Below are 27,080 nucleotides of genomic sequence, written 5' to 3' on the forward strand. Positions count from 1 at the left end.
CTGGCCTAAACAACCTGGAGTGAAGGATGTTTTGTTTGATTTGAAGCAAGAAAATAAAAGCTCTTACTTAAAAACATTGGGCTTTGAATGTGCCTCTGTGAAAGGAACGGAGGGAGGAGGAAGTCCTGGGAGTTCGCAGGGCCTGGAGCCAAGGCTCAGAGGAGCCAGATTGCTGTGGAGTGAAGGCAACAGTTGTGTGGAGGAAGAGGCAGCTAAGCAGCGTTGAGCCTGGCTGGGTCCTGGATGGGGGACCCAGCTACAGTACTCCCATTCCTCTGGTGGGGAAGACTTTGCTGAAACTCAAGCAAGATCGAGGCACCATGATTCTGATAGCACCCTTCTGGCCACGTCAGATATGGTTCCCTCTGCTTCTGGTTATCCTGCAGAGATCCATGGAGATTGGACTGTTTTCCAACCCTCATTACTCAGAATGAGGGGGCGCTTCTACATCCCAACCTCCAGTCTCTGGCCCTCACGGCCTGGATGTTGAAGGCATAGATTTTGCCTCCTCAGGTCTTTCTGAGGGTGTCTCCCGAGTCTTGCTTGCTTCCTTCCAGGAAAGATTCCACGAAGAGATGTTATGCTTTTAAGGGGAAGAGGTTTGCCGTCTGGTGTGACGGCCAGGCCCTCAATCCTCGTTCTTGTCCTACACAGACCTTGCTTGAATACCTTCTGCACTTATCCGAGTCTGGTCTTAAAACCAACTCGGTCAAAGTCCATCTTAGTGCAATCAGTGTTTATCATTATCGTGTAGAAGGTCAGCCTATCTCTGGACAGCCTTTGGTGGTTCGCTTTATGAGAGGTTTGTTTTTGACAAAGCCCCCTGTCAAACCTCCTCCAGTGTCATGGGATCTCAACGTTGTCCATACCCAGCTGATGACAGCTCCTTTCGAACCACTAGACTCCTGCCATCTGAAGTACTTGACCTGGAAGGTCATTTTCTTGGTGGCGGTTACTTCAGCTCATAGGGTCAGTGAGCTTCAGGCTTTAGTAGCTCATGCATCTTTTCTTACTTTTCATCATGACAGGGTAGTCCTCCGCACGCACCCTAAGTTCTTACTGAAGGTGGTGTCGGAGTTCCATCTGAACCAGTCAATTGTCTTGCCAACATTCTTTCCTCCTCCTCATATGAGTCCTGGCGAAAACAAGTTGCACACTTTGGACTGTAAAAGAGCATTGGCCTGTTACGTGGAGTGGACAAGCCCCTTCAGACAGTCCACCCAGTTGTTTATTTCTTTTAATCCCAACAAGAGGGGAGTTGCTGTCGGGAAACGCACTATATCTAATTGGCTAGCAGATTGCATTTCCTTCACTTACGCCCAAGCTGGGCTGACTTTAGACGGTCATGTCACAGCTCAAAATGTTAGAGCCATGGCTGTGTCAGTGGCTCATCTAAGGTCAGCCACTATTGAAGAGATTTGCAAAGCTGCGACATGGTCTTCAGTCCACACATTCACATCTCATTACTGCCTTCAGCAGCATAGCCGACACGACAGTCGGTTTGGGCATTCGGTGCTGCAGAGTCTGTTTGGGGTTTAGAATCGAACTCCAACCCCCCTAGGCCCATTTTTATTCTGTTCCAGGCTGCACTCTCAGTTAGTTGAGTTTTGTTTCAGGTCAATCTACGTTATGTCCTCGCCGTTGTGAGGTTCAATTGACCATTGTTTGTTATGTTGAGTGAGCCTGGGGGCTAGGGATACCCCACATGTGAGAATATTAGCCTGCTTGTCCTCGGAGAAAGAGTAGTTACTTACCTGTAGCAGGTGTTCTCCAAGGACAGCAGGCTATATATTCTCACAACCCTCCCACCTCCCCTTAGGAGTTGTATTCCTCTAATCTTTTGGATATATCTGAGGAACGTGTCCGCGTGGCGGGCGGGAAGAGGAGCATGCGCAGTGTGCCACCCGCGCGACAAGGGACACTTAAAGATTTCAAGACTTTGCTAGAAAGTCCTCCGGGCCAACGTGATGTCACCCACATGTGAGAATAGCCTGCTGTCCTCGGAGAACACCTGCTACAGGTAAGTAACTACTCTTTTGGGTTGTGCGGCCCTCGTGGGGGGGGGGGGGGAGGGTAGCGGCATCAGCGTCTTGTGGGTGTGGAGGGTGGAAGGTAGTGCCGTTGTTGTCGGCGTCACGTTACCTGGATTGTGAGCTGTGGGGTTGGAGGGATGGAGCGGCGGCGTAGTGGGTGTACTGTCGCATGCACAGGAGGTCGGCAGAGAGACCTGTAAAGCGACGCATGCACAGAACATGCACATGCGGGGCACGTCAGTCACTCTTCATTTATGTAAGAGATTGTAAACTTTCTGGCAGGTAGTATATCAAATGATTAATAAACTTGGAAGATGTACATAAAACTATGTGATAAGTCAGATCTGACAAGGACAAAACATTTTAATTGTTTGCTATATTTTCTGTCATAAGACTGGTTGCAATGTTTGGGTTGGCAAAAGCAGCAAAAGTTTTAAATTGTAGTGTAAGCCTTGTGCAGTTTGACCTATGTCGGTAATTATGTCCATAGATGATTAGGTATCTTGAAGTAAGGAAGAACAATGTGAGGTTTTTAAACTTTCCTAAATCCCCTCTGGTAGCCCCAGCTGATATGATCAAAAAATATTTGGCTGAAATACTGGAAATACCTATTGTTAAATGTTTCTGGTGTGGGCAGAGCAAGAACAATTAGGCTACAAGGTCAACAACAAGGAGAGGGTGATACTTGAACCTTACTGGTTTTCTAGAATTATCTGCAGAGTTCATTACTCGGAGAACCACTCTGATAATTATGTTCGTCTTGGAACCTGATCGTAACACTGCTTTGAGGCTCTATTTCTGACATAAATAAATTGCTTTTGGGCAAAAATTAGAATTTGTTCTGATTTGTCTAAAGCATCACAGAAACGGCGCCAGGAGTTCCTGGCATTGAAGGCCATCCCAAACAATTTGTTGAATTTTTGGAAGCAAGAGAAGAATTGAAGGTCTTGGTCTAATCCTGTAGTTTATGCTGTTATAGGCTGGCTGTAACCTTCATGACCCATGGACATGTACTTTGTTAATTCTAATTTCTTTTATTACTTTTATATATATCTTGGATCATAATTACTTTTATTTCCTGATTTGGTGGACAGATAGATAACTATTACTCTATGTTATTTTTTTCTTTTGTCTTTTGATGTCACATTTACTGATATGTAATTTGAATAATTTAATAAGTAAAAAGTTGAAAAAGAAAGAATACTAGCAAAATAGGTCAAATGTGTGCCTATATTTTAGGCGCGAGCCAGCAAAATATATGCCAGCCAAAGAGCTGGTGCAAAGTTTTATGCCTAAATTGTTAAAGAATGCATATAGATTATAGTAATATACACACAGAGTTGGGAACACCATCCATGCTCCACCAAAACTCCATCCATGTGAATGCACACCTCCAAAATACACACCATTGAATTTTGGTGTGTACTTAGTGAGTAGCGCGTAGCTGGAAAATGGTCATTAACGCATATATGTGTCCACATATTCTTGGTTAGAATATCGGCATTTACACATGTTCTTGCTGCCTAAATTTAGCTGACTCCTTCTAGAATTGCCCCATAATACATCAGGATTAAGGTTGTCCAAAAGCCATGACTGAGTGACTGGGTGAGTTGACAGGTATGGCCCCTTGTATAACACATTCATTCTTTCATTGTTGACATGGGTCTTTGTTACAGTACATATTAAATGCTATACCTGACTTCAGCATAGGTCATAGGACATTACCTTCCACTGAGTATATCTTAGATTTTCTTGTAGATTTATTATAGTTCTTACCAGGTTCCTTGGCCATCTTTTTCTGAGACAGAAAAGAGAAGAAGAACAGCAGAAGCTTTATTAGATAGAAAATCATGCAAAAAACATGCTTTCTTTAAATAAAGCAAGTGGAGTTTTCTTTTTACCTCACTGAGCCTAAAAAGTAATGACAATAATGCAGCTATTGGAAAGATGGTGAGAGCTGTAATCATTCCAGTTACAACTGAAACAGTAGAGACGTCAATAAGTCCATGCTCAGCAGTGTACTAAAAAAAACAAGCAAAGAAATCGAGTAATAGTATTTTAGCAGATTTGTCAATATCTCTGAATGCAAAAGAAAAGTATGTAATGGCATGACTAGGTGAAATTGTGCCTATGTTCTCCAGTGAAATATAGAAATATCTCAAGGATGAAATATCTCAGAATAGTTTTCAAATAGTAAATGCAATAAGAGAGGACAATTTAAAAAGCCTGCAGCAATGGGCTTTTCTAACAATGCATACCTTGGATGTGGGTAGAAATATGTGTGTGGTGCTGTATTGCATATCATTTTAGATGCTGTAGGATTATGAGTTCCTAGTGCAAGGTTCAGACGTGTTTGGAACTTGGCACATACTTGTTTATTTTCAACAGTATGAGGGTAATTTTGTAAAGGTTTGCTGCACGTAAAACATGTTTCATGTTGAAAAGTCCTTTTATAAACTGTGCATAGTGATATATGTGAGTATAAAGTATGCATGCAAAGATGACATGTACTTATATGCACACAGCATGTAAGCGTTTTTGGGAGCATAGTTTGGGTGGAGCAAGGGCATGAGTTGAAATGTATGTGCATATTTTATAAAATACACTACTACATAGAGGACACACACACACACTTTGACACCTGCTTCAAAGTAGATGTAAATGTGTGCATTAGGGATTGGCTGTCATTTGCAATGACACAGGAAATGTCAACAGCATATCCTATGTTGTTGCATGTTGTTACCAAATGAAAACAAGCAGAAAAAAACATATTTTGTGTTTTGTTGTTTTCTGATAATAGTATGCTTTCTTTGGAAATAGTGTGCACTATGTGAAAAGAGAAAAGAACACAGCGAAGGTGACAAGATGGATGGCGCCAAACAAACTTCTACTGGACTCAGAAAAAAGTTCACAGCAAGAGTTTATTCTTAAAAAACTGGACTCGACACGAGTCGTGTTTCGGCCGTTCAGGCCTGCCTCAGGAGTCCCTAAAATGATATACAATAAATTATATTAACTCATAGCAATAATAAAAACGGATACATTACAAATAGTCTAAAAGCATAATCTCAAAAATGAATAAAAGCATAATCTCAAAAATAATTATAATTATAACAGACACAAACCAAATACCCTAAAAAGATGTGTGTACCGATTTATAAAACATGGAAACAACATTAAAAAATGTATTAAAGAATGATATTACTAATACAATAAACTGTATTTTAAAATTAGTGTTTGCACAAGACTCTCCTTATGAGAACCAATAGCACTTTGCCATACAGGTACTCTCCACAACATAAATCACTTAGGGGAGTTTATCATATATATACAAAATTGTTTTTAACACATTATAGGGTTTAATCAAAACAGAGACATCCAGCTCAATAAGTATTATTTTTGCATTGTCGATGTATTTGCATGTATATGAATTTTTTACATACCTTTTAAAGAACATATGTGCAATTTAGAATTATCATTTTTTATAATAATAAATTAATTTCACATCATTATTGTATTTGCATGTTCATGATTGTCAGTGTATTTGTATGTCACAGATATGTTTACATACCTTTTAAAAGAGTAAATGTGTAATTTGAAGTTATCATTTTTAATTATTATTTTTAATAATATTAATAGGAAATTATTATTTACGCATTGTCAATGTATTTTAATGTTCATGATCGTGTCCGGTTTAATTCTGTCACTGTTTTTTATTTTTATTGTTGCAAAATGTGTAATTTGAAGTTATTATTATGCCTTATAATATTAATAAGAAATTATTTATTATTTTTCATGATATTAATAAGAAATTATTATTTTTGCACTGTTAATGTAGTTGCATGTTCATGATCGTGTCTGGTTTTATTCTGTCAACTGTTTATTCATCTTGTTGCAAAATCTATGGTCCTCATCAAGTGTTTATGATACTTATTGAATGGAAGAGATGTTTAAGATAATTTTAAAATACAATTTATTGTATTAGTAATATCATTCTTTAATACATTTTTTAATGTTGTTTCCATGTTTTATAAATTGGTACACACATCGTTTTAGGGTATTTGGTTTGTGTCTGTTATAATTATAATTATTTTTGAGATTATGCTTTTTTTCATTTTTGAGATTATGCTTTTAGACTATTTGTAATGTATCCGTTTTTATTATTGCTTTGAGTTAATATAATTTATTGTATATCATTTTAGGGACTCCTGAGGCAGGCCTGAACGGCCGAAACACGACTCGTGTCGAGTCCAGTTTTTTAAGAATAAACTCTTGCTGTGAACTTTTTTCTGAGTCCAGTAGAAGTTTGTTTGGAGTCATCCATCTTGTCACCTTCGCTATGTTCTTTTCTTGGTTTTTCCATTGCGGAGGTCCGCATTCTCCTGTGTTTGCCGTTCTCCTATGTGAAAAGAGGACAGAAAGTGTGTACTCTCTCCTGATAGTGGAACCACCATATATGCACAAACCATTGTGCATGCACAAACCTGTGCACACATATAAGCCCTACTGGGGAAAGTGTGCGCCCTCTTTCTGAAACAGTGTGCACTATGTAGAAAGAGAGCATACAATTTCCAAAGAGTGCGCACTATTATTAGAAATGGACAAAAAAAGTAAATTTCCAAAAATAAACCAAATAAACCAAAACTTTCTGTAAATAACACAGGAAACAACAAGACACAAAGTGAATGGTCTGTGTCAGGAGTACCACACTGCAAGCCACTAGCTCGGCTTTATAAATAGGGGCCTAAGATGCCTATCCTGCTAATTTTCGAAGGAGATCACCGACCATCTTCCGACACAAATTGGGAGATGGCTGGCCATCTCCTGAACCCGGCCAAATCGGTATAATCGAAAGCCGATTTTGGCTGGCTCCAACTGCTTTCCGTTGCAGAGCCGGCCAAAGTTAAAGGGGGCGTGGTTATGAGATGGCTGGCTTTGGACGATAATGGAAAAAAGAAGGCCGGCTCTGACAAGCATTTGGCCGGCGTCACTTGGTCCATTAATTTTTAGGACCAAGCCTCAAAAAAGTGCCCCAATTGACCAGATGACCACCGGAGGGAATCGGGGTTCACCTCCCCTTACTCCCCCAGTGGTCACCAACCCCCTCCCACCCCCCCCAAAAAATTTAAAAAGCATTTTTTTGCCAGTCTGTATGCCAGCCTGAAATGTCATACCCAGCTCCCTGACAGCAGTATGCAGGTCCCTGGAGCAGTTTTTTGTGGGTGCAGTGCACTTCAGGCAGGTGGACCCAGGCCCCTCCCCCTACCTGTTACACTTGTGGTGGTAAATGGGAGCCCTCCAACCCCCCCCCCAACCCACTGTACCCACATGTACTACTACTACTACTACTACTATTTATCATTTCTATAGCGCTACAAGGCATACACAGCGCTGTACACCATACACAAAAAGACAGTCCCTGCTCAAAGAGCTTACAATCTAGATAAGACAGGTAAACAGACAGAACAATTAAGGGTAAGGGTGAGGATAAAGGACAGGGCAAGTAAGTGGTGGTTAGGAGTCAAAAGCAGTGGTAAAGAGGTGGGCTTTAAGTTTGAACTTGAAAACGGCCAAAGACAGGGCTAGACGTACAGGCTCGGGAAGTCTATTGCAGGCATGAGGTGCAGCAAGATAAAAGGAACAGAGTCTAGAATTAGCAGTAGAAGAGAAGGGGACGGATAAGAGAGATTTATCAACAGAACAGAGTACCCGAGGGGGGGGGGCGTAGGGAGAGATGAGAATGGAGAGGTACTGGGGAGCAGAAGAGTGAATACACTTATAGGTCAATAAGAGAAGCTTGAACTGAATACGGAAATGGATAGGGAGCCAGTGAAGTGACTTAAGAAGGGGGCTAATGTGTGCATAGCGACTTTGGCGGAAAATGAGTCGCGCAGCAGAGTTTTGGACTGATTGAAGAGGAGAGAGATGGCTAAGAGGGAGGCCGGTGAGAAGCAGGTTACAATAATCAAGACGAGAGGTGATAAAAGTGTGGATAGAGTGCTCAGAGATGAAGGGACGGATTTTGCTAATGTTATAGAGAAAGAAACGACAGGTTTTGGCAATCTGTTGAATATGAGCAGAGAAGGAGAGAGAGGAGTCAAAGATGACCCCAAGTTTACGAGCTGATGAGACAGGGAGAATGAGAGTGCCATCCACAGAAATAGAAAAAGGGGGGAGAGGAGAAGTAGGTTTAGGGGAAAAGATGAGAAGCTCGGTTTTGGCCATGTTAAGTTTCAGATGACTTTGAGACATCCAGGCAGCGATATCAGATAGGCAGGCTGAAACATTGGTCTGGATGCTGGTTGAGATTTCAGGGGTAGAGAGGTAAATTTGGGAGTCATTAGCATAGAGATGGTATTGAAAGCCATGGGATGATTTCAAAGAGCCAAGGGAAGAAGTGTAGATGGAGAACAGGAGAGGACCAAGAACAGAACCCTGAGGTAAACCGATTGGTAGAGGGATAGAAGTAGAAGAGGATCCACCAGAGTGTACACTAAAGGTGCGAAGCGACAGGTAGGAGGAGAACCAGGAAAGAACAGAGCCCTGGAATCCAAATGAAGACAGCGTATCAAGGAGTAGGCTGTGATCAACAGTGTCAAAAGTGGCGGATAGATCGAGAAGGATGACGATAGAATACAGACCTTTGGATTTGGCCAGGAACAGGTCGTTGGAAACTTTTACAAGTGCAGTTTCAGTTGAATGAAGAGGGCGAAAGACAGATTGGAGTGGGTCAAGAACAGCATGAGATGAGAGAAAGTCAAGACAGCGGCGGTGAACAGCACGTTCAAGTAACTTGGAAAGGAAGGGGAGGAGGGAGATGGGTCGATAGTTGGAAGAACAGGTAGGGTCAAGTGAAGGATTCTTCAGGAGCGGTGTGACCACAGCATGTTTGAAGGCATCAGGAACGGTCGCAGTGGAAAGAGAGAGATTGAGGATATGACAGATAAAAGGGGTGAGAGTAGGAGAGATGGTGTTAAGAAGGTGGGTAGGAATGGGATCAGAGGAATAGGTAGTTCGTTTTGAGGAGGAGAGAAGATGTGATGTTTCTTCATCAGTGACCTCAGGAAAGGAGGAAAAGGACGGAGGGGTTGAGGAGATAGTGGAACGGACAAGGGGAGGGAGAGGCGGGGTGGTTTGGTAGAGAATTCAAGATTTATCTTCTGAACCTTGTCGTGGAAGAACTCAGCTAGGGTCTGGGGAGATAGTGAGGGGAGAGTTGGGGGTGGAGGCACCTTGAGGAGAGAGTTTAGTGTGGCAAAGAGAAGTCGAGGGTTAGAGCCGAGAGAATTAGTCAGCTGGATGTAGTAGTCCTGTTTCGCAAGCAAGAGAGCAGATTGGAAGGAGGTCAACATGAACGTGAAGTGTGTGAAGTCAGCAAGGCATTAGATTTCAGCCAGAGGTGTTCGGCGGAACGGGTACAGGAACGTAGGTAGCGGATTTTAGGGGTTAGCCAGGGTTTTGGTTTGGTACATCTTATAGGACGGGGCATGAGAGGTGCAAGAGTGTCTAAGGCAGAGGACAGAATAGTATTGTAGGAAGAGACGGCATCATTGACAGATTTGGATGGTGTAGTGGTAGAGAAGATGTTCGAGACATTGGAGGATACGGTAGTAGGGTCAATGGACTGGAGATTTCTAGATAAATTGGTTAAGATTGGACGGGATTGGGCAGGAGGAAGTTTAAGTGTGAAGGTTATTAGATGATGGTCAGAAAGGGGAAGATTTGAAGTAAAGGAACTGGAGGGAGAGCAGTTATAGGAGAAGATAAGATCAAGACAGTGACCATTTTGGTGGGTAGGGGAAGTGGAGCATAGTTTAAGATTGAAGGAGGATGTTAATTTGAGGAACTGGGAGACGTAAGAATTGAAGGGATCATTGGCATGAATGTTAAAGTCGTCAAGGATGAGGGAGGGAGAGGAAGGATCATGAAAGAAGGAAAGCTAAACGTCAAAGTCGCTGAGAAAGGATGAAAGGGATTTATCAGGGGGACGATAAATAACAGCTATTCAAAGAGGCAAAGGAGTGAATAGACGGATGGAGTGGACTTCAAAGGAAGAAAAACCGAGAGACTGAGGTGATAGAAGAGATTGAAATTTGGAAGAGGGTGAGAGTAATAGACCAACACCGCCACAGCGGCCAATAGTGTGGGAGAAGAGATAACCACCATGGCAGAGGGCTGCGACTGAAGCAGAGTCATCAGGGCAGAGCCAAGTTTTAGTTATCGCGAGCAGATGGAGGCTGCAAGTGATAAAAAGGTCATGGAGATAGGAAAGTTTGTTGCAGATGGAGCGGGCATTCCATAGGGCGCATGAGAAGGGCAGAGAAGAGGGGGGAGGAGAGGAATAGAGATGAGATTAGAAAGGTCATGGTGCGACCTGCACAAATAGGAAGAGGGTTGGTGGGGGGGGGGGAGGGGGGACCAGAATTGGGATTGATGTCTCCAGCAGAGAGAAGAAGGAGGAGTAAGAGAATACGGAGAAGAGAAGAGTGGCGATTTAGGTGACGAAGGTGAGATGAGTTCAGATAGAATGGGGGAGGTAAGATGGAAGGGATGAAGTGTTGAAGGCAGAAAGCAAGGAGGGAGGAAGAGGTTAAGAGAGATGGTGAGGTAATATAATGAACGAAAGGGCAATGTATAACAGTAGTGCATAGTGGTTTTGGGTGGAGGAGTAGATTGGGAAGGGATAGTACAAGGAGGAGAATGTGAAATGGAGCCATAAGTATAGGCTCAGGCAGTCATAGGCATTAGCTAACAGTCACAAACAAGGTGAGGCAGCTGGAGCTGAGGCTGGAACAAAGGAGTCGAGGTTGCAGGACTGGAGTTAAACTGCAGGCTGGGGCAGAGCATGCCGGCAGGAACAAATGATGCAGGCTGGGGCAGAGGATACAGGCAGGAACAGATGATGCAAGCTGGGGCAGAGGATGCAGGCAGGAACAGATGATGCAGGCTGGGGCAGAGGATGCAGGCAGGCACAGATGATGCAGGAACAGATGATGCAGGCTGGGGCAGAGGATGCAGGCAGGAACAGATGATGCAGGAGTTAGAGGATCAGGGGTAATGTCCAAGGCGCGAAGGTTTTATAGTCATAGACGTCAGGTTATCGGTTAGGTAAGGCTAGAGATTCTTGGTAAACTTTATTAGTCGAAGAGCCTGTTCTAGGATTTTAAGGAGTCCCACATATCAAGTCGTTTCTGGTTATGGGCTCACTTGGCTAGGTCCATGAGCAGGGAGTGCGGGTGAATCTTGGGTCCCTTGTTCAGCGTGAGGTGGTGAGACCCTGTTTTCAGATCCTGCTGGAGATTATCTCAACCGTCCACTTTCAACCCGGTTCTGTGTGGGCTGGAGTTGTGACTGGAGGAATGTGAGCCCTTGTGCCCCGACTGAGCACGGCTAGGATGGAGTGACACCGCACTTGGTCATGCAGCCAGATAACCCCTAGCTTCACCTGGGGAGCGACCGCCGTCCCCCAGGGTCGGGCAGCCACCAGGACTTCTGGAACTGGCGGGGTTGCACGACCACTGACCAGACAGGCAGGCAAACAAACAGACACAGTCCAAAAGCCAGGTAAATCTGTAGAGCAAAGAGTAGTCAAAAACAGTCCAAGCTCAAGGCACGCAGCAAAACAAGCGAGGTCCGGGAAACAAGCCGAGGTCTGGAACACTGAAACTGAAGATAAGGAGCACCGGCGTGGACCTCAAACACAATTGAGGCCGAAGCAACGAAGGACTGGAGGCAGGTCTTTAAATAGTGTTGAAATCACTCTCAAACATGTGCAGCTGATTCAAGATGGCTGCCCTCATCAGCAGAGATGCCTACATCCAAATATGGGCTTCCTTCCTGACCTCATTACTCCAAGATGGCTTCCCAGGGCCTGATCTATCCAAGATGGCTGCAGCCATTGATCCAACCCAGATTACGGCTGCCAGAAATAGGAAACAGAAACAGACCCTCCTGCCTTCCTGAAGCTAACCAGCACTAAGATGGCCGGCTATCTTTGCCGGACCACGACTTGCCGGTGAATCGGCCGCGCAGGCCTGGCACCAGGTGAGGAACGTAACAGTATCCCCCCCCCGAAAGCCTTCCCCTTCTCCCTGGCCTGGGCCGAGTAGGGTGAAGAGAATGGTACTCATGGACCAGGTCTGGAGCATGGACGTCAGTGGCTGGCTCCCAGGAGTTGTCTTCTGGTCCGAAGTGTTTCCAGGACAGAAGGTAGAACAACTTCCCTCCACGCAGCTTTGAATCCAGGATGTGGTCCACCTCGTACTCGGGATCCGGATCACTCTCTGGCACAACCACTTTCTTGGGTTCAGGATGCCACTTGGACCTGCGGAAAGGCTTCAGAAGGGACACATGGAAGGCACTGTGCAGTCTGAGTTGACCGGGTAGGTGCAACCGGTAAGTCACCGCTCCTATCCTGGAGTGCACCGCAAACGGCCCGATGAAGTGGGGGGGAAACTTGAGTGATGGGAGCCGCAGCTTCAGGTACCAGGTGCTTAGCCATACCTTCTCTCCTGGCTGGAACGTGGGAGCTGCCTGTCTCCTGCGGTCGTACGTTTCCTTGGCCTTGACCGCTGCCCGGCGCAACTGCTCCTGAACCTTTCTCCAAGCCTCCTGAAGCCTACGGTCCGTGGGCTGTACCTGAGGTGGGACCTCTGCGGGGGAAATTGGCGGAGGTAGACGTGGATGATGCCCATAGATGGTACTGAGGGGTGTAGACCGGGAGGCGGAATGCAGACTGTTGTTGTAGGCGAACTCCGCCCAGGGTAGCAGGGTGGACCAGTCATCCTGGCGCTGGTTCGAGTAGGCCCAGAGGAACGCCTTCACCGTCTGGTTGACCCGTTCCACCATCCCATTAGTTTGCGGGTGATATGCTGAGGAAAAGAGAGTGGTTACCCCAAAAGCTGAACATAACGCTCTCCAAAAACGAGAGGTGAACTGGGAGCCACAGTCACTTATAATCCTTTGAGGTAATCCATGGAGCCTGAAGATGTGGGTGATGAAGCTGGTGGCAAGGCTGGCAGCAGTGGGCAAGGTCTTCATTGGAACAAAGTGGGACATCTTGGAAAACTGGTCTATCACCACCCAGATAACAGTGTTGCCCTGGGAGGCCGGTAGATCAGTGATAAAGTCCATGGCCAGGTCCTCCCAGGGCTGCTGTGGTACCGGTATGGGCTGCATCAAGCCCCACTGCCTCTGATGGGAACTCTTAGTTCGGGCGCACACCGGACAGGTGGACACATACTGCAGCACATCCTGCGCCATCCGCGGCCACCAGTACGACCGAGAGATCAGATGGAGGGTCTTGTGGAATCCAAAGTGTCCAGCGAATTCGGAAGCGTGCCCCCAGCGCAGCACCTTCCTAAGGAGACCCACTGGTACTGCCCTCTGGCACGCAGCGCTAGCCCCAGGCATGGAAGGAATGCAGGCCGGGTTCAACATGGGATATGGTTCCTCCTGGTCCCTGGGAGCCTCAAAACTGCGGGACAAGGCATCCGCTTGGACGTTCTTCTCCCCCGGTCTGAAAATCAGGCGGAAGTCGAACCGTGCAAAAAACAGAGACCACCAGGCCTGACGAGGATTCAGTCTGGTAGCATTTTGGAGGTATAATAGGTTCTTGTGGTCGGTGATCACCGTCACCGGATGCGCTGCTCCCTCCAGCAGGTAACGCCATTCCTCGAAAGCCAACTTGAGCGCCAGAAGCTCCCGATCCCCCACCGTATAGTTTCGCTCCGTGGGGGTGAACTTACAGGAGAAGAAGAAGCAGGGATGCTTCTTCCCGGCAGCAGATGTCTGGGAGAGCACGGCCCCTACTCCCAAGGCTGAGGCGTCCACTTCCACCAGGAAGGGCTGGGTAGGATCCGGACTGCGGAGGACTGGTGCAGAAAGAAATGCTTTCTTCAGGGTAGTAAATGCAGCAACCGCCTCTGGCGTCCAGTTCTTGACATCAGCGCCCTTCCTCGTGAGGGCCCTTAGAGGAGCCGTGATGAGGGAGTAGTCCTTGATGAACTACCGGTAGTAGTTGGCGAACCCCAGGAACCTCTTCAAGGCCCGCAAGCCCTGGGGCGCCGGCCAGTCGCGGATTGCAGTCAATTTCCCAGGATCCATTTGCAATCCGGTGGATGACACGATATACCCCAGGACCGGAAGACTCTGCTGGTGGAACAAGCATTTCTCCAATTTGGCATATAGCCGATGCTCCCGGAGGCGCTGAAGTACTATGCGGACGTGGGACACATGCTGGGACAGTGAGGGAGAGAAAATCAAAATGTCATCTAGATACACGATTACAGAAGTGTAAAGTAGATCTTGAAAAATGAAGTTCACAAAATTTTGAAATACCACAGGGGCATTGCAGAGGCCAAACGGCATTTCTCGGTATTCAAAGTGTCCCTCATGTGTGTTGAAAGCCGTCTTCCACTCATCTACCTCCCGGATCTGCACCAGGTTGTAGGCGCCGCGCAAATCCAGCTTGGTGAAAATCTTGGCCCCCTGAAGACGGTCAAACAACTCCGGGATGAGTGGAAGGGGGTACCGGTGCTTCACCATGATCTTGTTCAAACCCCGGTAGTCAATGCAGGGACGGAGAGACCCGTCCTTCTTTATACAAAGAAGAACCCGGCTCCTGCCGACGACATAGAAGCTTGGATAAACCCCTTGAGGAGATTCTCTTGGATATACTCCCTCATGGCGCAGGACTCTTCACAGGATAGGGTGTAAAGACGCCCCCGGGGAGGATCGGTTCCTGGCAAGAGGTCTATGGCACAGTCGAATGACCGATGCGGAGGCAGCGTGTCAGCCGCCCAGGCACCGAATACATCGCAAAAGTCCTGATAGTCTCTAGGCAGCCCGGGCAGCTCTTTCAGCGGGGTCTGAAGCAGAACCAAGCAGAGCGACAGGGGAGGCTTGACTTGCTGTAGGCATTGCTTGACACACCGGGCACCCCATTGCTCGATCTCACCGGTGGACCAGTCGATCACTGGAGCGTGTAGACGGAGCCAGGGCAGTCCAAGAATCACTGGATGAATGGCTCCTGATGTAGTACCCCTACCTGCAAATGCAGAGGCACGGTGATCCAGGTGATGGTCCGGGGAAGACTATCCCCCTGGATGGAGGTCACTTGGAGCTCCAGTTGGCAGGGCACCATGGAGCCACCCAGCTGGGACAGAAACTCAGCATCGATAAAATTTCCTCCGGCCCCAGAGTCCAGTAAGGCCTGAGCATGAACCTGGCCTCCTTCACCTTGGAGTAATACAGGAAAGGAGAGCAGCTGGTCGGGAAGAGCAGACAACCAGCCCAGAGCCACCCCTTCATAGGGCTCGGGCCAGAGCGTTTCCCGACCTCCCGGACCTGTTTGGGCAGGTACGCGTGAAATGGCCGTCCTGCCCACAATACAGACATAGCCGATTCTGGAGACGGTGGACCCTCTCCTTCTTGGACAGACGATGGCCGGCCATTATCATGGGTTCTTCCTTGGTTCCTTCCAAACCCTCCTCACGGGACCCAGGCGCTTCTGGACGATGGGGCAGGCCTCTGAATCTCTGCACCACCCGCGGCGTGGCCCTCTCCTGGGCTCGCTCCTGGAACCGGATGTCGATTCTCGTGCAGAGTGCAATAAGGCCGTCCAAAGGAGCAGGAATCTCTTGGCCGGCCAATTCATCCTTTATTTGGCCATCCAACCCCTGCCAGAAAATGGCCGTCAACACCTCCTGGTTCCACCGGAGCTCTGCGGCCAGAGTGCGGAACCAGATGGCGTACACCCCGACTGACCCGGAGCCCTGTTGAATCCGCAGAAGCTCCCCCGAGGCAGAAGAAGGCCGGCCAGGCACGTCGAACACCATCCGGAACTGCCGCAAGAATTCCTCTAGGTTCGCCAGGACCGGATTCCACTGTTCCCACAGCGGAGATGCCCACGCCAACACGGGACCAGTCAGTAGAGAGATGAGGTAAGTCACTTTAATCCTGTCAGATGGGAAGGCCTCCGATTGTAATTCGAACAAGATCTGACATTGATTCAGGAACCCCCGGCACGCTGCGGGGGTACCATCAAAACGAGGCGACTCCAGAACCCGCAGCCAGGCGGCGGACGACCCCGTCCCAGGGGCCGGAGGATCCGGAACCGCCTGCTGCTGGAGCGCTGGAATCTGAATGCAGACCTCCTGCAATGCACTGGAGAAGCGGGTGATTTGAGCCTGCTGCTGGTGTAGCACCTGAGCCAGGTTGGAACGCTCGGTATTGTCTGGTGAGCTCATGGCTTCGGCCTACTGTTGTGACTGGAGGAATGTGAGCCCTTGTGCCCCGACTGAGCACAGCTAGGATGGAGTGACCCCGCACTCGGTCAGGCAGCCAGACAACCCCTAGCTTCACCTGGGGAGCGACCGCCGTTCCCTGGGAGTTGAGCCCCCAGGTTTGGGCAGCCACCAGGACTTCTGGAACTGGCGGGGTTGCACGACCACTGACCAGACAGGCAGGCAAACAGACACAGTCCAAAAGCCAGGTAAATCCGTAGAGCAAAGAGTAGTCAAAACAGTCCAAGGTCAAGGCAGGCAGCAAACCAAGCGAGGTCCGGGAAACAAGCCGAGGTCTGGAACACTGGAACTGAAGATAAGGAGCACCGGCGTGGACCTCAAACACAATTGAGGCCGAAGCAACGAAGGACTGGCGGCAGGGCTTTAAATAGTGTTGAAATCACTCTCAAACATGTGCAGCTGATTCAAGAGGGCTGCCCCCATCAGCAGGGATGCCTGCTTCCAAATATGGGCTTCCTTCCTGACCTCGTTACTCCAAGATGGCTTCCCAGGGCCTGAGCTATCCAAGATGGCTGCAGCCATTGATCCAACCCAGATGACGGCTGCCAGAAATAGGAAACAGAAACAGACCCTCCTGCCTTCCTGAAGCTAACCAGCACTAAGATGGCCGGCTATCTTCGCCGGACCACGACTCGCCGGCGAATCGGCCGCGCAGGCCTGGCACCAGGTGAGGAACGTAACAGCTGGTTTCCACATCATGGTTCCCTCGTGTATCAGCTGGGGAGCTGGTTGAGGTAGATGAATTATAGGAGGGGAGTTTCTCTTGATCATCAGTTGCAGTCAGTGATTTAAAGTTCAGGTTGGGACCAGGTCTACACCCAAGCCAAGGGACTCCGGTTGTTTCCTGGGTTGGGCTTACCGTGGCTTCCGTGGGCAGTGCATGGCTGCAGTATCGGATGCTCAACGCCCGGGTTCTCACCACGCGGTTCTCCTCTCGGGCATCTCTGCTCCGCTACCGCGCACACGCGTCTTGGTGTTCTTCCCTGCTCCCTTAGCTGCAGTGTAGGTGCCCCCCTTCACCCCTTAGGGCTATAGTAGTGGTGTAGAGTTGTGGAGAGTGGGTTTTGGGGGATTTGGGGGGGCTCAGCACCCAAGGTAAGGGAGCTATGCACCTGGGAGCAATTTTTGAAGTCCACTGCAGTGCCCCCTAGGGTGCCCGGTTGGTGTCCTGGCATGTGAGGGGGACCAGTGCACTACAAATGCTGGCTCCTCCAACGACCCAATGGCTTGGATTTGGCCGGCTTAGAGATCGCCGGCATTAGTTTCCATTATTGCCAGAAACCGATGCTGGCCATCTCTAAAGCCGGCCCAAATGCTGAGATTTGGCCGGCTCCAACCGTATTATCAAAACGAAAGATAGCTGGCTATCTTATTTTGATAATACAGTTGGGCCACCGCTTTACGGCACCGGCCATATAGATGGCCAGCGCCGTTTGATTATGCCCCTCTATGTTGCCTTTATAATATAGAATTAAAATAGGCATCTTTTTGACTTCTTACATAGGCATCCTGTTATAAAACCAAGCCCAATATATATATTGTAACTCAAGAAAAAGTATCTGCACAAATTAGTAGGTAGAAAAGTGTTTAAGTACTTTTCCTGGGACCACAGTCAACACATTTTCACTCTGTGAAAATTCATGGAGTGAACCGCACCTTGTAGACAATAACAAAACAACTCTTTGCAACTAAAGCTGAGAACCATGCAATTTAAAAAAAACAGTTTACATTCATGTAAAATCTAGCATATAAAAACTTAAGTACCAAATGACGATGACAGGGCATCCTCATAACACATGCAGTCTATCTTCACAAAAGTGGGGAAAAGGAAAAAGTGGAAAACGTTGGAGAACTAATGGAGACACTGCTGAAGCATACTTCCTAGAATCCAATGGGTTCCAAGATCTGAGGCAATGTGGTTTTACCAAAGAAAAATCATGCCAAATGAATCTGATTTTTTTAAAGTGGGTGACCAGAAAACTAGATAAAGGATATGTGCTAGATATAACCTACTTAGATCTCAGGAGATTCATGAATAAGCTGAGAGGGCTGAAGTTAGGACCCACTAGATTTGAAACTGGTTGGTGATAGACAGAAGATGGTGGTGTATGGAGGGTGCTCAGAGGAAAGGAAGATTAGTGGAATGCCTCAGGAATTGGTACTGGGAGTTATTCTATTTAATATATTTGTGAGCAACATTGCTGAAGAGTTAGAAGGGAAAGTTGTCTTTTTGTGGATGACACAAAAATCTCTAACAGTGGAAGCTACAGAGGGAATAGAAAACATAAGAAGGGATCTACAAAAATTAAAAGAATCATCTAAGATCTGGCAGTTAAAATTTAATGTGAGGAAGTACAGAGTGATGCATTTGGTGTGTAGAAATCCAAAGAAGACATACAAGATAGGGGCTGAGAGACTCATATGCTTGACTCAGGAGAGAGACCTTTGGGTGATAAGTTTGAGGATCTCGAGAAACAATGTGACGAGGCAGTGACCATAACCAGAAGAATGCTGGGCCACATAGAGAGGGGTATAACCAGCGGAACAAAAGAGGTGTTAATGCCCTCCCACCCATCTACTCAGCACTATCTCTCTTACTGTCATCCCTTCTATCTATCATATCCTCAATCCATCACTTTCCACTGCAACTGTTCCTGTTGTCTTCAAACATGCTGTAGTTACACCACTCCTCAAAAAACCTTCATTGGACCACACCTGCCCTTCCAACTATCACCCCATCTCCCTCCTCCCTTTCCTATCCAAAATACTTAAACATGTTGTTCACCGCCATTGTCTTTACTTTCTTTCATCGCAAGCTATTCTTGATCCACTTCAATCTGGCTTTTGCCCTCTACATTCAACTGAAACAGTACTTGCTAAAGTCTCCAATGAACTGTTCCTGGCCAGATCAAAAGGTCTCTATTCTATCCTCATCCTTCTCGATCTATCTGCTGCTTTTGACAAAGTTTATCACCACCTACTCCATGATACACTGTCCTTACTTGGATTTCAGGGTTCTGCTCTTTCTTGGTTTTCTTCTTATCTCTCCCATCACACTTTTAGTGTATGCTCTGGTGGATCCTCCTCCACTTCTATTCCACTATCAGTTGGTGTACCACAGGGCGCTGTCGTGGGACCTCTTCTTTTCTTCATCCTTGGTGCTCTGATCTCCTCACATGGTTTTCATTATATGCTAATGACTCCTAGATCTACCTCTCCACACTAGAAATTCCAGCAGGAATCCAGGCCCAAGTCTCAGCCTGCCTGTCTGACATTGCTGCCTGGATGTCTTACTGCCATCCACAATTAAACATGGCCAAAACTGAGTTTCTTATCTTTCCCCTCTTCCCCCATTCTCTATCTCTGTGGATAACAATTTCATCCTCCCTGTCTCATCAGCTTGTAACAATGGGGTCCTCTCCTCTCTTTCTTTCTCTGCACATTGTGAAGAGGAGGAAGAGGGGGTGAATAAAATGGAAGTGGGGGAAGGAGAAGTAAAGAGGGTTCAGAGGAAAGGGAGGCAGAACAGAGCCACCTTTGGTACTACCTCAGAGGGAGAAAAGAAAGGGGTCCCTTCCCTCTGGAAAAAGGAGGTCAGAGAAAAACTACAATATCCATCAGCCCCGGAGAAAACCCTGGTATAGAAACTACCCTTCCCAGCAACCTCCAGGGGAGAGCCAGGACAAGGCAAGGGAGGTGTCCCCTGGGGTTAATCAGGAGGAGGAGGAACAGCTGGGGAAAGGGTGGGACCAAGAACCCATGGACTGGCAGGAGTCTGAAGAGGGGGGTGGTGAAAGGGAGGAGGAGCCCATGGACATAGCAGCATGGGCTCATTCATTGGGGAAAAAGCTCAAGAAGCAGGTGACTTCTTGGTATGGAAGCTGGACTGAAAGGGGAAAGTAAAAGGGTCATGCAGGTAGAGGGTCAGTGAGAGTGAATGTGTGACCCAGAAAGGGTGGGACCCTTATCTTTCCCATAGAGTTCAAGCGGTGGTGAACTGTGTGCTGCTGAACTATGCAGAGGGGAGAGTGTGTTGTTTGGGAAGGGGTTATTTTTTCCTTGTATGAACTGCTCAAAGCTAAAGGGAGGTGTGTTTTTTTTTTAACTGTTTGCCCTGGCACCTGAGAAGGACATTTAGCAGGGATTTTGCCCTTTTGAACTGCAGCCTTCAGGCGCTCCCCAGAGATATAAAGCGCTGGGCTTTAGGACTGTTTAAGGGGAGAGGACTGAGTTTTTGGAAGCAGTGATGTTTATGTTTCTTTTTACCCTGCTGTGCTGAATCCACTGAAGAGTGAAAGTAGGGGAGCTGTGTTTTGTTTTGGTTTTTTCCTGAACTGCTGTACTGAGATCACCTGGAAAATAAAAGAACTGTGTGTGTTTTTTGGAAACTGCTGGTTACCGGAGCCTTACCCTGTGGATTACAGTGAGTTATAATGCTCGGCGAGAAACCTTGTCCATAGCCGAAGTCTCCAAGGAGGGGACAGGATCCCGCCTAAACTCCTGGAGGAGGGGCGGATCTCGTACAACATATCCAACAGACTACTAAAACCTGTCATTTCTTTATAACATCACCAAAATTTGTCCCTTCCTTTCTGAGCATACTACCAAAACCCTTATTCACACTCTTATCACCTCTCACTTAGACTACAGCAACTTGTTTCTCACAGGTTTTCCACTAAGCCATCTCTCTTCCCTTCAATCTGTTCAAAACTCTGCTGTACAATTTATATTCCTCCAGTGTCATTATGCTCATATTAGCCCTCTCAAGTCACTTCATTGGTTCCCTATCCATTTCCGCATTCATTTCAAACTCCTTACAAGTGCATTCACTCTGCAGCTCCTCAGTATCTCTCCACTCTTAACTTTCCCTACTCTCCACCCCAGAAACTCCATTCATCGGGTAAATCTCTCTTATCTGTACCCTTCTCCTCCACTGCCCAGACTCCTTTTATTTTGCTGCACCATATGCCTGGAATAGACTTCCTGAATCAGTACGTCAAAGTTCCAGCTCTGGGTGTCTTCAAATCTAGTCTAAAAGGCCAACTTTTTAGGCTGCTTTTAACTCCTCACTCCTAGTCACTTGTTCAGTACCAATGTCTGTTTTATAATTCCCACCTTGAGTAATTCCCTTATCCTTTATTTGTCCTGTATGCTGTCTCAATTAGACTGCAAACTCTGTCGAGCTCTTACATATTGTGTACAGTGCTGCATACCTTTAGTAGTGCTATAGAAATGATAAGAACTAGTAGTAGCAGTAGTAACATAAGAACATAAGAATAGCCATACTGGGTCAGACCAATGGTCCATCTGGCCCAGCATCCTGTTTCTAACAGTGACCAATTCCGGTCACAAGTACCTGACAGAATTCAAATGGTAGCATTATTCCATGCTACCTATTCCATTTTTTATAATCATTTATTTATAATTTTTCATTTTACAAGGGTCACTTGCAAACAGTAATACAGAGATGATTGCACATTAATACAATATAAGAAGAAAACAATCCCAACTAGATATATGGATTATATACAATCTTTCTCTTTCTTAGACCACAAAGTAAAGAAAAATAGGGAGAGTGAAATAAGACAAGGAGATCAATTAAACAGTAAACAGAAAAAAGAAAACATGGTATTAACCTGATTATCCCCAAATATTACTCATCTAATTCATTATTCCACATTGATGATCTGGTTGGCTTCCTCAAGACCAAATACGGCGTATAGTCAATTCATTTCATTGAGAACATACTTATTATCCAGGTTTTAGTTAGAAATAATACATCTGATTACGTTCTCTCTCTTTTAAAAACCAGAAATTATTTAAATGATACATATACTCAAGTCTCTAATTCAAATCCCACTGATTAAAGCAATCCCAGTTTTCACAGGCTTCACTCCTTTCGAAGTAACAATTAAGGAAATATTTCTGAGGAAAACTTTAGGAGTCATACCTGGAACTCTGGGAAAAACAATAATCTCAACATTAATCATCCGCAAAAACATCCACCTTATTATTCAAAGTTTCTGGTACATTATCATTTAAGATCATAACCACTTCTTGCTTGTACAGAACTACATCTGTCATATCAATTTTTTCACTCTCAGAGGGTTCAGTCAAATTGTCCATGCAACTCTCCAATAAGATCATATCTGAAACAAAGTTATTTACTACCGCCGTTAGGTCCCCAAGCGCCTTCCAGATGGCATTCAATGTAACCTCCACGGAAGCCAAAAACTCCAAGATGATTTCTCTTGAGGTGTTTAGGAGTGGTTCCGCTGATTTGGGTTCTGCTGCAAACGTCCTCCGTTTCACCATATGCCTCTAACTCACTCCTCCACTCCTTTGGACATGGTGGTTGAATAATTTGGGAGTGATGAAGTTGTTTTTCCAGGTCCAAGAGCGTCGACGCTCCTTCGCCGGCGCTAATCAAAGGACTCGCCAACCCTTTCATCTGTGGGAAGTTCGATGCGCAGCGGTCCCACACTTGCTGCTCAGGGGACAAAATGCTGGCCATCAGCGGCTGACCACCGGTTGTTCCCTTCCTCTCAGTTAAGGAAAATGCAATTGTAGAGAGTAAATTTACATAAAGAAGACAAAACCTCAGAGGGCAGCTGGGCCGTTGGGCATACGAACTCCAGGTCACCATCTCACCACTCTCCCAGTTTGGGACACTCTTTGTCTGGTTTCTCCTCAGAGGCCTGTCTGATATGGGTAGCCCTTCAGCATAGCCCTTTGAGTCATTGAAACACAGAAGCCCATCCACCACTACAAGGTGGTGTCCCTTCGGAGGGGGCTACGTATTCCGAGGCAAGCAGTGGCTTCCCCCTTGTCTGTCTCAATAGCAGACTATGGACTTTTCCTCCAGGAAGTTGTCTTTTAAACCCAGATACACTAACCTCTGATTCTACATCCTCTGGCAACAAGTTACAGAGCTTAACTATTTGTTGAATGAAAACATATTGCCTCCTGTTTGTTTAAAAGTAGTAGTAAGTAACTTTGTTTTTTTCCTAGGACAAGCAGGGTTTACGGTCTTCATATAGGAGAATCCCTGCCTATAGGTTGACTTTAGAAAAAAGAGGAAAGGGGAAAAACAGAGAGCCAAGAGGAAACAGTAAACATGTCTGTGTTAACAATAGGTCATTCTATAATTTCTTTTTAAATGAAAGCAATCTGAAAATAATTTTAAAGAATGACCCTAAAAGGTATGGAGTTCAGTTCTGATCCTCATAGAAATTCAACAAGACAAACTGTCCAAAAATTCTATTGAGTGGGGAATCTCTCTCCAAACAGTAATGTGATATGAATGTGTTCACAGAAGTGCACATGGCAGCCTTGGATATGGACTCTGACCTCAGGTGGGCCATCACAGCCTCCACAGCTCTGAGTTTTCATATGCCCATCCAGGGTCAAGCCTACCTGGACATAAGTGTATTTTTGATAACAACTTTCCAAATGTATTCACATATGATACAGTGATATCAAGTATTCTATCCTAGAACAGAAAAACTGATATCCAGTTAGACTGTGCGAGGGCAATTCTACAGTTGAGCATCTCCATTTAGGTGCCAGAGAGACATGTGGTAGGAGCCTATTCTATAACGGCACCTGGGCTCCCAGGTTCTGTTATAGGATCAGAGGCGAAGCTAGGTGGGTCGCCAGGGGAGCCATTACAGCACTGAGGCACCCTACTGGAACTTTTGCAGGTAAGTGTATATTTACACAAGCAAAGGGAGCGTAAATGTGGGCACCTAAATTATTGAAATACCCTTTATGAGCTTGGCCCAGCTATCTAAGGTTTTATGCAGGCCATGAAAAATAAAAAGTTGAGCAAACTATTTAAGTTCACTCTAAGTAGAAGTCTAAGGCTCTTCTGCAATCCAAGGTATTATCACAAACAGGTGGCTTTGGGGAAAATGTTGGAAGGATGGTTAAGGCGGAAATCTGACACTACCGTAGGCATGAACTTAGAATGAATGTGCAGCAACAACCTATTGTTGAAAAACCATATATAGAGTAAATCAGTGATTAAGGCCTAGAGCTCACCGATTGCAGGCCGAAGCGACCGCAACTTAAAATAAGACCCTACTGGCCAGGCAATTAAATTCACAGGAGTTGAGTGGCTGAAAGGAAACTTCCATCAGTTCCACCATGTTGAGATTCCAAGACACAGTAGGAATATTTATGAGAGGTTTCAATAAAAGAAAGCCCCAAATGAACACAACTAAAGGTGTAAGACAGATGATGGTTCTACCTTCTATACGGTGATGTTATGCACCAATTGCACATAGATGAACCCTAAGCAATTTGCATTCAAAACATGATTTTGAAGGAAGCAGAAGGCATTCAAGGAGTTTTTGTGTAGGTCTGGAAAAGAGATATTTGGTTAGGACAATTTGATTTTGAGGAAATTAAAAGGAGATGCCCCTGGCCATATCAGATTGTATCAACCAACATAGAGTCCCTGAGATGATGGGTGACTTGGATCATATTTCATCTTGAATTCACTGGGAGCATGACAATTTTCAAGGAAGTTATATACTTTACTTGATATGCATTTGATATATCACCTTTTGTAATGCACACTTCAGATTATAATAAACACACAGAACATAAAACAATAGAAAGATAAAAACAGGAGACAATACAGAGGGGAGGGTGAAAGATTTTGACTAGAACTACATTTTCTGAACTATCACACAAGGGAATATTCTATAGTCCTTTCTCTGGAAGTCAATATCGAGTTAATGGTTTTTCTTTTATAATGGTTTAATATCAGACCAATATAAACTTGTTCACAGAGTCAGAATGGGGATGTGGGCTTGTCCCCTTGACCCACAAATGTACTGTTGAAATTATAAGATCAAACAACCTAAACATACACCATACTGGCATCTGCTGATTCTTCCTTATTTTTTCTATGATGGACACCACTATGTTGATACTTTCTTATGTAAGAAATATTTTTGTCTGAGTTGTGTCTAGAAAATCTCCATTAAATTCCAGTTAAGTTGTTGGGCGTAAGTGGGAATTGTAGTAATTTATAATGAACTCTATTAACTCCACTGATTCAGTGGTTCCTTCCTGAGATGTGCCCTTGACCAGTCAATCATCCAGATGTTCCAGTATCTGGATGCTGCTACTTTAGCCGAGCGCAGATCTTTTCAGGAGGTCACACAAGCCCTGGTTAAGGCTCAACTGAGGTACCACTGAACCTTCCCATTTGGTCTGCTGGTGACTATAAATGGGGTGCCAACAAGATTTACATCAGTGGCCGCAGCATGGGAGGCCTTGCAGAAAGTGGGACTCCAGAGGCTTGACCTAGGAAAGTGTCAGGAAGAGATTTGCCAGCAGTTGGAGGGTTTCCACTGGTGGGGTGCTGGTGGCCGCCAACGCCGGCAGCGACCGGATGGGTTCCCTCCTCATTGAGGTATTTAGTAGGGAAGAACGGGCAGTAGTTTTTATGATTTGAATTATAACCCGTTGATTGGTCAGATAGTTCAGGACCCTACAATCTGGTCAAAGCTGACGGAGTCTTTGCTGGGAGGCACTGAGACAGTTAAAATGATGATTTTGCCTCATTTATTATGTGTTTGCGGCGCTGCCAGTGATGATACCTGCCAGGGACTTGAATTATATCCAAAATGTCCTGAAACAGTTTATTTGGGTGGGTCGGAGTTCTTTGGGGGTGCACCACATCCTGTAGTTGGGGAAAAAAGATGGGGGGGGGGGTGACGGTACCTATTATTATGCATACCAACTGCGTGCTATTCTAGCGTGGCAGACCCAGGAGGTTAAGCAATGGGTAGAGTTGGAACAGGAGGGGGCGGATGACATCCCTTGATGCATCTTCCCTGGCAACCTCTAGGAGGTCACTTGGGGGAGGGATTTGGGGGGGGCCATTCCGAGCCCTAAGAAAATTTGAAAATTGGTGAGGACAAGTTTATTGGAGGGTCACCATTATTGCTGATACACGCCCCTGCAGTATAATGCGGAATTTATCCCACAGATGGATCAGGCTTTATTCTGTAGTTAAGTACATATAAGTACATAAGTATTGCCATACTGGGAAAGACCAAAGGTCCATCAAGCCCAGCATCCTGTTTCCAACAGTGGCCAATCCAGGTCACAAATACCTGGCAAGATTCCAAAAAAGTACAAAACATTCTACACTACTTATCCCAGAAATAGTGGATTTTCCCTGTCCATAGACTTTTTCTACCCGCCTTTACCACATTCTCTGGCAACAAATTCCAGAGTTTAATTACACGTAGAGTGAAGAAAAATTTTCTCCGATTCGTTTTAAATTTACTACTTTGTAGCTTTATCGCATGCCCCCTAGTCCTAGTATTTTTGGAAAGAGTAAACAAACAATTCACGACTACCCGTTCAACTCCACTCATTATTTTATAGACCTCTATCATATGTCCCCTCAGACGCCTTTTCTCCAAGCTGAAGAGCCCTAGCCGCTTTAGCCTTCCCTCATAGGAAAGTCGTCCCATCCCCTTTATCATTCTCGTTGCCCTTCTCTGTACCTTTTTAAATTCCGCTATAGCTTTTTTGAGATGCGGCAACCAGAATTGAACACAATATTCGAGGTGCGGTCACACCATGGAGCAATACAAAGGCATTATAACATCCTCATTTTTGTTTTCCATTCCTTTCCTAATAATACCTAACATTCTATTTCCTTTCTTAGCCGCAGCAGCACACTGAGCAGAAGGTTTCAATGTATCATCAATGA

General features: G+C 45.9%; 1 protein-coding gene across 1 annotated transcript in view; it reads right to left on the minus strand.

Moving 5' to 3' along the window:
* The window catches only part of LOC115474075 (polycystic kidney disease protein 1-like 1), an 889,490-nt gene that overhangs the window by 606,543 nt on the left and 255,867 nt on the right, over positions 1 to 27,080 (minus strand). The window contains exons 14-15 of the mRNA XM_030209391.1: positions 3,935 to 4,054; positions 3,810 to 3,831 (exon numbers count right to left, since the gene is read on the minus strand). Of these exons, the coding sequence (XP_030065251.1) occupies positions 3,810 to 3,831; positions 3,935 to 4,054 (142 nt within the window). The remainder of the gene's footprint in view (positions 1 to 3,809; positions 3,832 to 3,934; positions 4,055 to 27,080) is intronic.

The sequence above is a fragment of the Microcaecilia unicolor genome, chromosome 1 (genome assembly GCF_901765095.1).
Source record: "Microcaecilia unicolor chromosome 1, aMicUni1.1, whole genome shotgun sequence".
NCBI classification, from domain to species: Eukaryota; Metazoa; Chordata; class Amphibia; order Gymnophiona; family Siphonopidae; genus Microcaecilia; species Microcaecilia unicolor.